The sequence below is a fragment of the Nematolebias whitei genome, chromosome 12 (assembly GCF_014905685.2).
Source record: "Nematolebias whitei isolate Nwh7 chromosome 12, NemWhi1, whole genome shotgun sequence".
Lineage (NCBI taxonomy): Eukaryota > Metazoa > Chordata > Actinopteri > Cyprinodontiformes > Rivulidae > Nematolebias > Nematolebias whitei.
In genome coordinates this window covers 28,890,696-28,904,312 of record NC_056509.1, presented here as the reverse complement: position 1 = coordinate 28,904,312, position 13,617 = coordinate 28,890,696, and the positions used below count along the sequence as shown (strand labels likewise).

At 39.3% G+C, this 13,617-nt stretch overlaps 1 protein-coding gene across 4 annotated transcripts in view; it reads left to right on the top strand.

The window, feature by feature from the left end:
- Positions 1-13,617, top strand: part of LOC119418505 (A-kinase anchor protein 7) — a 57,384-nt gene that overhangs the window by 40,961 nt on the left and 2,806 nt on the right. For 3 of the 4 annotated variants that reach the window (XM_037685799.1, XM_037685797.1, XM_037685800.1), the window contains exon 10: positions 5,700-5,735. The exons of the other annotated variant lie outside the window; for it this stretch is intronic. In XM_037685799.1, the coding sequence (XP_037541727.1) occupies positions 5,700-5,735 (36 nt within the window). The remainder of the gene's footprint in view (positions 1-5,699; positions 5,736-13,617) is intronic. 4 annotated transcript variants of the gene reach the window in all.

Below are 13,617 nucleotides of genomic sequence, written 5' to 3'. Positions count from 1 at the left end.
AAGGTCTTGTTAGCAGCGTTAGCAGGTCTTGTTAGCAGCGTTAGCAGGTGTTTTTAAATGCGTTAGCAAGTATTGTTAACAGCGTTAGCAGGTCATGTTAGCAGTGTTAGCAGGTCTTGTTAGCAGTGTTAGCAGGTCTTGTTAGCAGCATTAGCAGGTCTAGTTAGCAAGTCCTGTCAGCAGCTGGATGGAAGTACATTTGTGTTTGCATTTATATGAGAACTGGACTATTTTCTGATTAAAAATAACTAATACATAATTGAGTCATCCTCAAAAAATAAAATGTCTCCAAACAGGATATGAAAAGCTCAGAGTAAAATCTAAAAACTGGCGTGTTAAGCTCTGCAGCGAACAGCTTAATGAGTCTGGAAGAGTCTATGGTATTTCCTCAGAAACCTGCTCCACCATCATTAACTCCAGCTTTTCTTTTTTGGTTTTGTCGTCTTCAGGAATCAATTTGGATAATTTCTCCTCTTCGTTCCATCTTTTTATTTTAATTTTTTATTTAACCTTTATTTAACCAGGCAAATCCCATTGAGATCACAGATCTCTTTTGCACGGGAGGCCTGGGCCTCATGGCAGCCTAACATGCATGTTTTTGGTCTGTGGGAGGAAACCGGAGTACCCGGAGAAAACTCATGCAAGCACAAGAAGAACATGCAAACTCCACACAGAAAGACCCCAGGTCCAACTGGGGATTAAACCCAGGACCTTCTTGCTGTGAGGCAACAGTGCTAACCACTGAGCCATCGTGCTGCCCTTCAAATGCTGCCGCTCTGCTTTATTTTTCCTCTTACCTTCTCATTCCTCTCATTTGAATCTCAATTTTCGACGTCTCTTTGTTGTGCAAAATGGACATATGCTAATCCTCCTTTTCCCTTCTATATTGTGCGCTTCCTCATCTGCCTCTTGTTCTTTCTTTTTGTCTCCTTTTTTATAACATATCACAAAAAATGAAGGTACCAAACAACTGGACATCTGTTCTATATTTGAAGACATTTTGCTTCTCATCTAAGTAGTTAAGTAGAGATTAGAAGTGCAGTTGTTGTTGTTTTTTAATCTACCATGTCCTGGATGACTAAAAATCTACACCATCACTGTCACATGTGCTTAAATAATGTTGTGGGTGAAGCTCAGTCTTTCATTAAATCAGCTGAAATGAGGAGGAAAGAAATGAGTCATAACAGCACATTAGAAGGCTGAATGCAAATATTATAAACAGGCTTATGATGTGCAGTGACATAAGTATTTAATAGGATTTCAGGAGTCCTTTAGCTGCTGCTTGTCCTGTGTGAGTGCCTGTGTGTGGTTAGCCTTACCTATCAGCTGGAATTTAATGGGTTTGAAACCTTTTAGGAATAAAAAGCTGTTCCAAAGGGTGCCTTCAGACTTCAGTAGGTAGTCCTCTCTAAATTAACCTCTAGGTGGACAGCTTTGGTTATTTGAATGAAGGAGCTTTTGAAGAAATGCGGTGTGATGGAGCTGAGGCTCGGGGGTTTAAATGTTGTTACGCACATGTAGCGCTGCATGGATCACCCAGAACAAACCAACAGATCGGTGGCTGTGAGCATCCACATACTGTCACTGATGAACATCTCAAGATCCCAAACTCCTCCACTGTACACGACAACCTGCCAGCCTTTGCTGGGGACACGCTGCGTAACTTTCAGAGTTTTTACAGGTTTTTGAAAAGAACTGGAGTACACGCTCCAAATCTGCTGAACATTCACATTTGTCAAACCAGCTAAAGCAACTGAACATATCGAACTCTTGTGCCAACTCTCACAGTGGAGACAGGGTAAACAAGTGATACGCCCATGTCCCCCATCGCTGAGAGGTTTGAATAGTGAATGTTTGTAGACTTTTGTGATGAGAAGTTTTCTGGACTGGAATTGAATGTGGAATGCAAATGAACCTTAACGTTGTTGGTGCAAGATATTCAAGTGGGTAGACATTACACCGTGTGTAAGAAGAAATGTAGATTGTTTTTCTTGTTCTAGTTGGCGCAGGTTGACCAGACGTAATGGTGTCCTGGGTCACCATAGATTAATCTTCAGCCACTGCACCGGCCTCACCAATCACCAATCATTTGAGGAAACTATACTTATATAAATATAAAAGCAATATAAAACTAGAAAGCATAGTTTCCTCAAATTATAGGGGTGGCTGGCATACGTGGTGGTGGCCATCTTGAATTTTGAAGTTGCAACCTAATTTTCAAGAGGAACCTTTCTTACGCTTAAATACAGCCACACATCAGAAGGGAAGTTGGCCCGTTACCTACTTTTCAAGTTATCCAGCTCAGAAAGTTTACATATATATGGTAGCGGCCATCTTGTATTTTGACATGGCAACCCAGATTTCAAAATGAAACTTTCTTTCACCTAAATGCTGCCACACAGCAAAATGGAAGTCAATACCTCACTTAATTTTCAACTTATTGTGCTCACAACATGCATGGACCGACAGAAGGCATTTCCAATTCCTACTCGTCGCTCCACAACGGGGACAGTCGGCTCACGGCTGCTGTTTTCTGTGCCCCTGTGTCCCACTCTAATTTATTTTATTTTTTCTGTTCGACTCCGAGACTGAGGTCGGGTCGGGTGTGTGTTCCCTTCACACACACAGATTTTTGTTCCATTTATCTGACTGGTCCTAATAATGCAGACTTTGCCCAAATGGGAATCATGAGGAACATCTGGCACTAAATGGTGTAGTGTGTCCCCAGCTGTCCATAAAGTTATATAATGTTGGACTCAGGGCCTTGGAGTTAGAGAAGAGTGAAAACAAATGGAAATAAAACCTGACTGATACTGATGAAGACTTTTAGAGAATAGAAGATGTAGTTTTATTAGCTCGACCAGTGGTGTCTGATCCTGGTCCTCGAGGGCCACAATCCTCCATTTTTTAAATGTTTCTCTGCATCCGATTTAAATGACTGAATGATTAACAGACACGCTGAAGTCAACCATTAAATCAGGTGTGTTGAAGCAGACAAACAACAAAAACATGCAGCATGGCGGGGCTCAAAGACCAGGAGTGGACCCTCTGAGCTACACTGACAATCTCATAAAGCCTTCTTTTAATCTCACAATAATCAATATAATGTTTGTGTTTGATCATTTTTATTATTATACTTATTTACCTATTATTATTATTATTGTGAAATATGTATAACTTTGTTATTTAAACACTAAGTTTGCATAAGGAATGTAAAAATATATTGGAAAATATTTTTGTATTTACTGTTTCCATTTATTATAATTGCACTTTTATTTACCTATTATTATTTATGCTTTATAGATCAGTGTATGATCAAGTATGTTTTATTTTAGTTTTTAAATATGTTTAAAAAGTACAAGATGTGGATATTCATGGATTTTTTTTTTGTATGTATTTTCTTGTGTTTTATTCATTTTTTGTCAATTATTTTTGATAGGAAAAGAAAAGCTAAACTGGCAGCTGAGAAATTAACAAATTAAATATAAACAGTAGTAAAGTGTTTATTTTAATGACACATTTCTTACCAGTACACCTAAACCACCACAAAACAATCATGTTTGCTGTCAGTGTGGCATTAATTTGTAATATAATAAACATACAGGGCTGACATTGTGATGACATTATTATAATTATTATTAATTCATATAACACACGGAATTGAAAACATGGAATATAAGACAAAATGTCACTACCAGTAATTTTTGCTTTGAACTCAGTGTCCATCCCTTTACATTAAAGCATGTGTCGTATGCACAAAAACTTTAAATTCTAGGGACAAGATGGACTTTTTATACTATATTTTTAGAAAGAAGAAAAATCCTCTATAGTTAAGAAAAAAAGACAAAGTACTTGAGGTTCATGTCAAATACGTGTGAAAGGAGAGGATGCTTCGAAATGAATAAGAGTGAAACCTGCCAAAAACCGAGACGAGTCAGTTTAACCTCTTTCTGCTGCTCAAAAAACGAAGTGCCTGTCTGGTTCTCGTCTCTGTAACCATGACAACACTGCCAGCAAAAAAAAAAAGACAAGGTAGAGTGAAAGAAATGTTCATATACAGTAAATGGAGTTGGGTGAGAGAATGTGTAAGAAGGTGGAGAGTACAAGAAGATTTAGAAATAGGGAGGCTTTAAGGAAATGTGTTGAACGGGTCTAAAGGAGCGTCTGGAACAAGTTCTGGAAACGAGCTGTGTCTCTCATCCTTGTTGCTGTGGATTCAGATTATCTGCAGTGTGAAGGCTTATCTGTGTGTGTAGCGAGTGCAGAGGACAGCTTTACTGCCATCATAAAGGACTTTGTTTTGTCAGGTCAAGATGGAACAGGCAGATAAAACGACGTTCTCACAACATGAAGCTCCACCACGGCTGCAGACTGAGCAGACAGGCGCACTTAGTTCAGCTTCGGTGAAATTATGCCTCGAGTTTTTAGGATAAGCTCTAAATTCTTTCAGTTTTAGACGTTTGTTCAGTTCTGTGAAGTGTTACCTTCTCTGAAACATGAGTTTGCCCAACAAAGTTCAGTCTGGTCATTTGGATGGTTTCTTTTTTTGTTGTTGAGACGTTTCATCCTTCATCCAAAGGACTTCATCAGTCTGAGGAACCACAACAAACTCAATCCCACCCACATATTGGACCAACCAGTTTGCTGGTGATAAGATGGTTTCTGGCACCCGCCCTTTCCCCTGTCTACTCCTCTGAGGCAGACATAGTCAAAGTGAACAAAGTTCATGCTCAGTCATCCAGGTACCAAATTCAATAATGCTCAGTCGGGTCATCTGGACAGTTTCTTTTTTCTAGAGACGTTTCACTGATAGTCAAAGTGGTTTGAAACATCAAAGTTCATGCTCAATAATCCAGGTAGAAAATCCAACAAAGTTCAGTCAAGCAGCACACCCACATAGTGGACCAACCAGTGTGCTGGTGATAAGTTTGTTGTGGCTCCTCGGACTGATGAAGTTCTTTGGATGAAGGACGAAACGTCTCAACAAAATAAACCGTCCAGATGACCAGACTGGACTTTATTGGATTATTTCACCTGGATTATTGAGCATGAACTTTGATGTTTGGAACCACTTTGACTATGGCTGTCCCAGAGGAGTCGACGGGGGAGAGGGAGGATCCCAGAAACCATCTTATCACCAGCAAACTGGTCGGTCCACTATGTGAGTGTGCTGCTTGTGGGACTGAGTTTGTTGTGGCTCCTCGGACTGATGAAGTCCTTTGGATGAAGGACGAAACATCTCAACAAAAAAACAGAAACCATCCAGATGACCTGACTGAACTTTGTTGGATTTTTTTACCTGGATTATTGAACGCATGAACTTTGACAATGAGTTAGCATTTCTTGCAGCGACATGCAGGACTTTATTTTCAGCGTGCAGCCATGTGTAATTCATACACAACATCTGGGTTTTTAGCCTTGCAACGACCTCTAAATGGAGCACACGTGCACACTATTTTTACACTGCCGTGTCTCCGAACTCTCAGCTGCATGAGCCTGTTATTTATTCTGCGTCTTTTTCCATTCTTTGTTTCCCAGGGGTCTAAAATGTTTGCTGCGTAGCTCCAGAAGAATCTTCTTGTATGAACGGACAAATAACTTCTGTGAAGACGTTGCTTTTGTTTCTTTTCTTTTCTTTTTTTCCCCGTGTGTGTGTGTTCGTCCTTGTTTAACATTCCATGTTTGTGCTTGCGTTGCAGATTTAACTCCGGGTCCAGTCCATGCCAAGCGCTCAAGTATGTGTCCTCGTACCGTACGGCTACAATTAACAAATGAGGGAGTTCTTTTAAAACCTTCTGATTGCACCTTCAGATCTGAAGGTTTTATAATCACTCAGGAAATCATGAAGGTTGATTGACTGTCTGATCTTTGTTTTATAAACATCATATAATCAGCATTTCTGTTTTTGTAAGCGCCTAAATGATTATAGTTTCCTGTATGTTCACTAATAGCAGCATGATCGTGTTACTCCACATTTGATTTGATTTCTGACCTCCACTTTTCAAATTGAGTTAACCTAAATGGTCCGAAGGTCCGCAGCCTCTGTTTTGGTCAGAGCAGCTGACAGGAAGTGATTAAGGACACTGGAAATTAACTGTTTTGTTTCTTTCAGCAAAAGTTGATCCTTTTATAAGGAATAAAACCCAAATCCATTTCATTTTGCATTATTATTATTTTTTTAATTTCCCTTTCATGCTTTTATATTTAACATCGCAGCTTTTCCTTCGTGCTGCAAGTTGTTTTGACCCCCCACCCCCCACCCCGCTGCACGAGGGGTTGGATGTAAACAAACTAAAAATGACCTTGGATGCCCTCGGAGACGGACGGACGTGTAATAAGTTCAGCATCTGCGCTTGCTGCGCTGTCTTCTGTATGAGACGTGATTGAAATCTGAAGGAATTGTGCTGAAAAGTCATTTAAAGCCACAGATTTGTTCACACTGCGTGAATAAATTGGTTTGTTTAGAACAGTCAGCCACAGATATTTTATTGACAGCAGGGAGGCAAAATAGAGCCTGCGCTTCATGACGTCTGGCCTCAAACCACCAGAAGGTTTGAAGCTTCTAGTTGAGCAATGGAAGGAGGTTTTCTTAATGGAGGGGAAGTATTTGTGTGATTGCTGTGGGTCACAGAGAGCAGCGGTCTGTCGTCGGTAATCAGCTGAACGTTTTGTGGTTCTGTGGGCCACAACGGGGCAACCACTAAAAGTCTGCATCGAGTGATTGAACGGACTCTGAACACGATGTGATCATTACGCTGAAAGCACCTGTTTCATTCACGCATACATCTGTGTTTGGTTTACTAAAAGAAACAAATTTGGGTTAAATTGGGTTTGCTGCCGTTCTGAGAGGAGAAAAGCAGCGAGGAGGAGTGAGTCAGTCAAACTGAGAGGTCATCAAATAGCATTTTACCACAACAGCAGCAGGGGCTTCTGGGAAAACCGGAGAAACTGCAACAGAACATGTAGTTAGATACTGACTGAAAGAAAACGAGGAGAGTCGATACAAACGTGTTCTGATCTGATCAATTCTGGCTTTTTACCAGGAAGGTTTGGTCAAAACGACCTGAGTCCACACGTGCACAGTGCTGGAGTGAACGGCGTGTTTGGTGATGGTGACACCCGGCGGTGGCATGTTGACACTAGGAGTGTTTCACCAGGTCCAACACACCTATGAGAACACTTTACTGCAGGCAATAAATACTGCCCATCACCTCACAGGCTAAAGTTCGCATCAAAGATCTCACCTGAGCTTCAGCTACTACCACGCCGAGGTTTAGCTTCGTATCTGAAAAACTGACGAGAAGTCGTCGATAGTTAATCGGCTGTAGAGTTTCATTCAAATCTGTCTTCAGCAGACAAATACAAGCTGCTACATTATCACCCTTCATCCTGAGCCTGGTTCTGCTGAAGGTTTCCTGTTCAAAAGGAGTTGTTTCTTCCCACTGTCGCCTCATAGTTTGCTGAAGTGAAGTTTTGATGCAACCTGCTGGTTTCCGTTAGAATACAGCTGGAGTTGGCGTTTTGTAAATACTGATTCTGACTTGCATGATTTAGTCAATTTATAATTTGGACTTGTAATTGTGTCCTGAGATGACTTTTGTTGTGTATTGGCACCGAGTTATTGAACTAATCTGAATTCAAACTAATGAGATGTGCCGTACACGTTGAATGAAACTGCACAGTTTGGTTCCAGGTCAACTTTCTGTTGACATCAAAGCACCTCGAGGCGTATTTGACTTTTCTCTCCTTCAACCTTTAACATTGTGACAAACTTCTGTAACTAAACAGCTGGATAAGCCAAAGCTGCAAACTATGATTGGAAAAAAAAGAAACAAATTAGATGAAGGCCACATTTTTGAGAAAAACTTTTTGATAAGTCTAAAAAAAAAAATACAACAGCAAGCTCTCAAATCCTTGTTATTATTCATTCATTTATTTATTTTAATGTAACATAGGCGTATATGTCTGATGCTTGATCCACACATACATTGTTTTATCTAAACTAACTATTCACATGAACATAGTTTTCTGTAAGAAAACTTTTATTTTTGGACTATCATGTATTTACGCGTCTTTTGTTTGTCCATCTATTAGCAAAACATCTAACCACTGAGTGGATTTCAACAAAACTCTCAGAAAGTAATCAGTGGACCTTGGCAAGCTAAAAATGATCTATAACAAAGTTGTTTTGCCCACTTTTGCTTTGTGTAATGAAATGAAACCACAACTTTGTAGCAGTTTATGTTGGATTTTCGACACTTGGACCATTTTTTTTTTTGCTCTTGTCGCCTTTAAACTCCTGTTTTGTGCTGAAATGATTTAGTTTTTAAATAAAATGTTGAAGGATGCTGAGGAAACAGGGTTTTCTGATGTATTCTGGGAGAATCTCCAGCTGAGCTCTGATTTTTGTTAGTCAACATTACTGCCCCCTACTGGTGCTGCATGGTTTTGCATTTTAGTCGAAATGTTTGGACTTTTTAATGAATGATCATTTTAGTCGAACAGAAAATAAAAGTTTAAAATCAATACCCAGACTAGTGTAGGTGTGGCCTGAGATGATGTAATAAGAGGAATCCTTGCTGCAGGAGCTGTGACCTCAGCAGACCTACTCGTGAATTATTGACTTTGCGTCCATCTCGCAAGTTTTTTTTTTTTCTTGCAGGGTGCTTCGTCGGCCTGAATCTTCTGCTTTACTGTCCACATGTCTGACATTTTGTCTGCAGCACATCCAGTGTGATGAAAAGCTTTGGTTTTGTTTCTTAAATTTACAGAATGCAAGTTAAATTCAGTGTTTATACAGAGCTGAGTCTCTGTTTGCTTCATCGTCTGGTCTTAACTTTCACGTCTTTCTTGTTCGTTGAGAAAACTCTTTGTGCTGCTCTCTTCAGTCTGTGATTAGTGAGTGTTCTCATTTGGTTTTGTCTTGTAAACTGTTATTGTCTGCTGTCGTTGTGAGCGAGTCGGTTGAAGAAGACAGCTGCAGTCAAATCTCGATACAGTTTATTCATCCCTGCTCCAGATGGCGAGCTGTAATCCAGCAGGAGGTGGAAACAGATTGAGACATCAACAGTTTGACAATAGGTGCATTTTGTTTTTAGATGCTGTTAAATTGTAGAAAATGATCAACAGCGCCTTAGTCACAGTTTATGTTTGTCTTTTTAGACGTGTTGCTGTGCTACTAGTGGATCATTTTAAGTTTTCTGTTAAATATCAACAACTTTTAATAACTTAAAGATTCAAAATAACGAGGATAAAAGAGTTTTCAGGAACACATGAGTACAGTTTGTTCCTTTAAATTAAAATGGAGTCATTAAATGCTTAAATTCAATTGCTTTATCTTTTTTCGTTAAGCGACCAGTATGTTCAACAGAAGGACATGTTTTCAGTAAATTTCATTATTTGTTGTTTGGTGCACTTTCTCCTTTTAAACAGAGCATATTGTGTTCTTAAAATGGAACCCAAAAAAGTAAATTAATTTAAAAAAAAAGACTAAACCTTCAAGTATTTACAGTTTTTACAAGTAGCCTATAGGTGCATCACTAACTATGTTTGTCATGTTAAAACAGTGTAAAGAGGGATAACAATAAACATATTCAGATCACCCTCTGCCCTAAATGAAAACCCTAAACATGTAGTTAATGTTCATCTTATGTAAAGCCTTAACCATCCATCCATTATATTTTTCAATCATTTAACCTTTATTTATGCAGATAAATCACATTCAGCCTTGAAGACTCATTTTCAAGTGACACCTGTTTGAACAGACCAAAAAAAAAAAAAAACATGCTTTACCTGCTTCTTCCTTTTTGAGTCACTGGTGCCCATGTCCAGCAATCACTGTGCGAGAGGTGGAGGACACCCTGGACAGGTCTCCAGTCCATCAGAGGGACACATCGAGACAAACAAGACAAACAACCATTCACTCTCTCACTCACACCTAGGGACAATTTAGAGTCACCAATCAGCCTAACATGCATGTTTTTGGTCTGTGGGAGGAAACTGGAGTACCCGGAGAAAACCCACACATGCACAGAGAGAACATGCAAACTCCACCCAGAAAGGACACCGACCGGAATTTGAGCCGGCGACCTGCTCAGTGAGAGGCAGCAGCTCCACTGAGCCACCTTAACAATTGTCAAAATGCGTGATTTTGATTTGATTTTTTTTTTTTTTTGTCTTTGTATAGTCAATTTTATTTTCATTCTCACCACATGTGGTACATGAGGTGGAATGAAATTGTGTACACATGGGTCCCAGTTACACTCAACAATAGCAAAAATATGAAGTGTAAGAAGAAACAGTCTATAAGGATCTAAGATACACGCCAAACGGCACACCAAAACAGCTAAGATCTGCAGTAATCACTAATTATGTAAAACAATACGGCGTATCAACAGCAGCCCGAACATGAGTCTGTGGTGAGCAGATGGTTACGAATGAATACATTCAAATGTAATGTATTCATTCAAATACATTACATTTTTTTGTCTATTGTTGTCATCACTCTGTTAAAATTCAGGTCTCTTTTGTAAATGCGTCCCCAAGGCTCAGTGGGTTTAACCTGTATAAATAAAGGTTGAATGAGTGAATATAAATGTATTGAATGAATACATACATTATGTGTACCATTTATAACAAAAAACACACAAAAAAATCATCATTCATCACCAAAAGTCTACCACTTTTTTTTGTTGTTGTTTTAAATCAGCAGTCATGTTTTGTTGCCAACAGTTCCGATTGGTTTGTTTACATGCAAACACTGAAGAGGTCACTTCAGACAGCCTCAGAACGACTGATGTTGAGTCAGTAAAATAATCCCTGGATGTAAACGGTCAGAGCAAACACAAAGGGATCAAAGACACCAGGTCGAAAGAGTTAAAGTTATTTTCTCTTCTGAAAAAGAACCGTGGACAGAAGCCGAGTCATTTTATGGAGGAAATCCAGCAGTGGAGAGCGTGAAAGCAAAACTCTCCCGAGATGTTCGGAACTGTTAATGGGAATATTTCTGTAACTGGTCGCTAAATTTAGCTCTAAACGAAGGCAAGAGATATTTGTTTTCTAACACTTTTTATTTATTCTTTTGACTAAATCCCTTATGAGTTTGAGTTACATTAACACTAAACAATATTTTGATGATGTAGAAACAGGAAGTTCAGATCATTAACATTGAAAAATCACACATTTTGGCAGCTCTTGTGGCTTTAACAAAAAAAACTTCTGGGATTTTAAGACCTGAATAAAATTTCTCTCAAGTGATTTGTAGTTTATCTGAACTCAGTGCTTCAGATCTCCTGTGTTGGATTTTAAATCTAAAGGTTGAAAAAAATACCTTAAAGGGTTCAAGGTCAAGGTTTCTTTATTGTCATTCGTACCACATGTGGTACATGTGGTGGAACGAAATTGTGTACACAGGGTCCCAGTTACAGCCAACAAAAGTATAAATTGTAAAGAAACACAGTAATAAGATGTAAGATATGAGCTAAGAATACACTAAGCACCAATAGTACAAAAACAAGGAAAGACCCTTAAATCAACACCTTTACTCAACTTCCTTCTTTTCTTTTTGTTCTCCAAACCAGTCCGGACCTGAAACAGAACTCACGAAACAATAAATCAAAGCCGGAGTCACAAATCTCAGGCAAAGAAAGGTAAAAAAAAAAAAAACTAAAAGACATCCCTCCATTTGTTGAAAGATGCATCTTTGCGGGTGTCGTGCTTGGTTTTCCTTTTGTTTCGTTGGAACTGCCTTCACAGCGCAGCAGTCACCGAGTCGAGCTCTGCTCAACGCTCATGCCTCTGAAAGCTTTTCACTGTCAGACGAGCCGTCGTGCTGGTTTTGTAACGGTGGAGCCTCCTGCTCATCTTCGGCTGCCGTCGCTTCTTTTTCACTCAACTCCTGAAAAGTAGGGTGAGCTGCAGCTGCATGCAGTCCAGGGGGACCGCAGGATGTTTGTCAGAACCCCATCATGACCCCACCCTTAGACCAGAACCATATTAAATGTAAAGCCAATAAAAAATGTAAATTAGCATGTACTGCCTTGCTTGTACTCTGTTTTTTTTTGGATCCCGTCTCCACCAGCTGATCACTTGGTCAGAGAGGTTTGTCAGGTGGCCACCGTTCTTTTATTTTTGATCATCTGGAAATCTTTTGTGTGCGTACAGTCCTGATAGAAGAACAGTGTTTCTGAGGATCAGTCTCAGAAATGTCCTTCACGCCTCTCATTGAGACCATCATACTTTATTTTTCTAAAGCAAAGTTAAAACTACCCTGAAGCTGTTAGTCTCATGAATCCTTAACCAGGATAATCACTGTAAGAAAAAAAACCACTAATGCCACTTTAATTGTGTGACTTATCTCTGCTGCTGATTATCTCATGCTGCTATATTCATTCATACCCATCTACTCACTACAAACTCATGTTCGGGCTGCTGTTTAATACTCAGTAGTCCTTCGCTACTTCGCAGTTTGTTTTTCACGGACTCGCTCTATCACGGTTTTTCAAAGTAAAATTGGACATGACACAATTGGCTGAAACATGGATGAGCCATGGATTTTTTAAAATAAATTATTTTAAGTGATTTAGCACCTGTGTGCAGCCCACAGGTGCAGGGGGAAGCTCCCTGCTGCATTTCTCCTCCGTGCTGCAGCAGCTTTGCTGTCCAGATGCACCAATTGACTTGTCTATTGTATCATATTATTTTACATTATTAGTGTTTAGCGTATATCTTAGATCCTTATTTACTGTTTCTTTTTATATTTTATATTTTTGCTATTCTTGGGTGTAACTGGGACCCTGAGTACACAATTTCAGTCCACCTCATGTACCACATACGATTCGAATGACAAAGAACCTTGAACCTTGAAAAGTTGCAGTTTTTGTCTATGACCTTTTAAAGTAGCTGGTAATCGCAGCGTGCATGCGATGATTTTTTTCTTTTTTTAATTTTATTTTATGTATTTAAAGTCTATTGTAGATTATTTTGTTTGACCACTCATTTGGTGCTGCTTTTGATGCATGCACAGTGTTTATGTAGCACGTTGACTCAGAGTGGTCTTTAAATCCCCCCACTCTTTGCGCAAAGCCTTCTTCTAATAAGGAAAGACTGTTTTTGACCTAAATACTAAAAAATGATGCATTGAAAAGGGAAAATTAGAAGTGTCAGTGGAGGTTTTTGGACCAGTGCACATTCAGAGCTCTCTTTTTGTGCACTTGTTGTATTTTGGGGGCAGAGTTTGAGGCACGGCTCTGCTTTGAAAAATGTCCGATGATAATGAACTTGTACTTACAGCTAACAGATGATGCCAATTCTCTTTATAGGTAACTAAATCTCTAAATGGATAAAACAAAAATAAGCTATTTTTGGTGTCCTCCAACTATGAATTCATTCTTAGCTTAAAAAAAATTAAAAAAGTTGATTTTAAACAGACATTTTCTCATTGAGCTGTCAGTAATCTTGTGGTCTTTGCACAATGTTGGGAAGGAAACGTTGAGCATGGCAGCTCTAACTCTGGATCAACAAACTGCTCCTTCATTCTGGATTAATAAAATGTTGCTTTAGCTCTGCAGACGACCTTGTAGCCGCAGTCCGGTAAATTTTTGTCAATAATTTTCATCT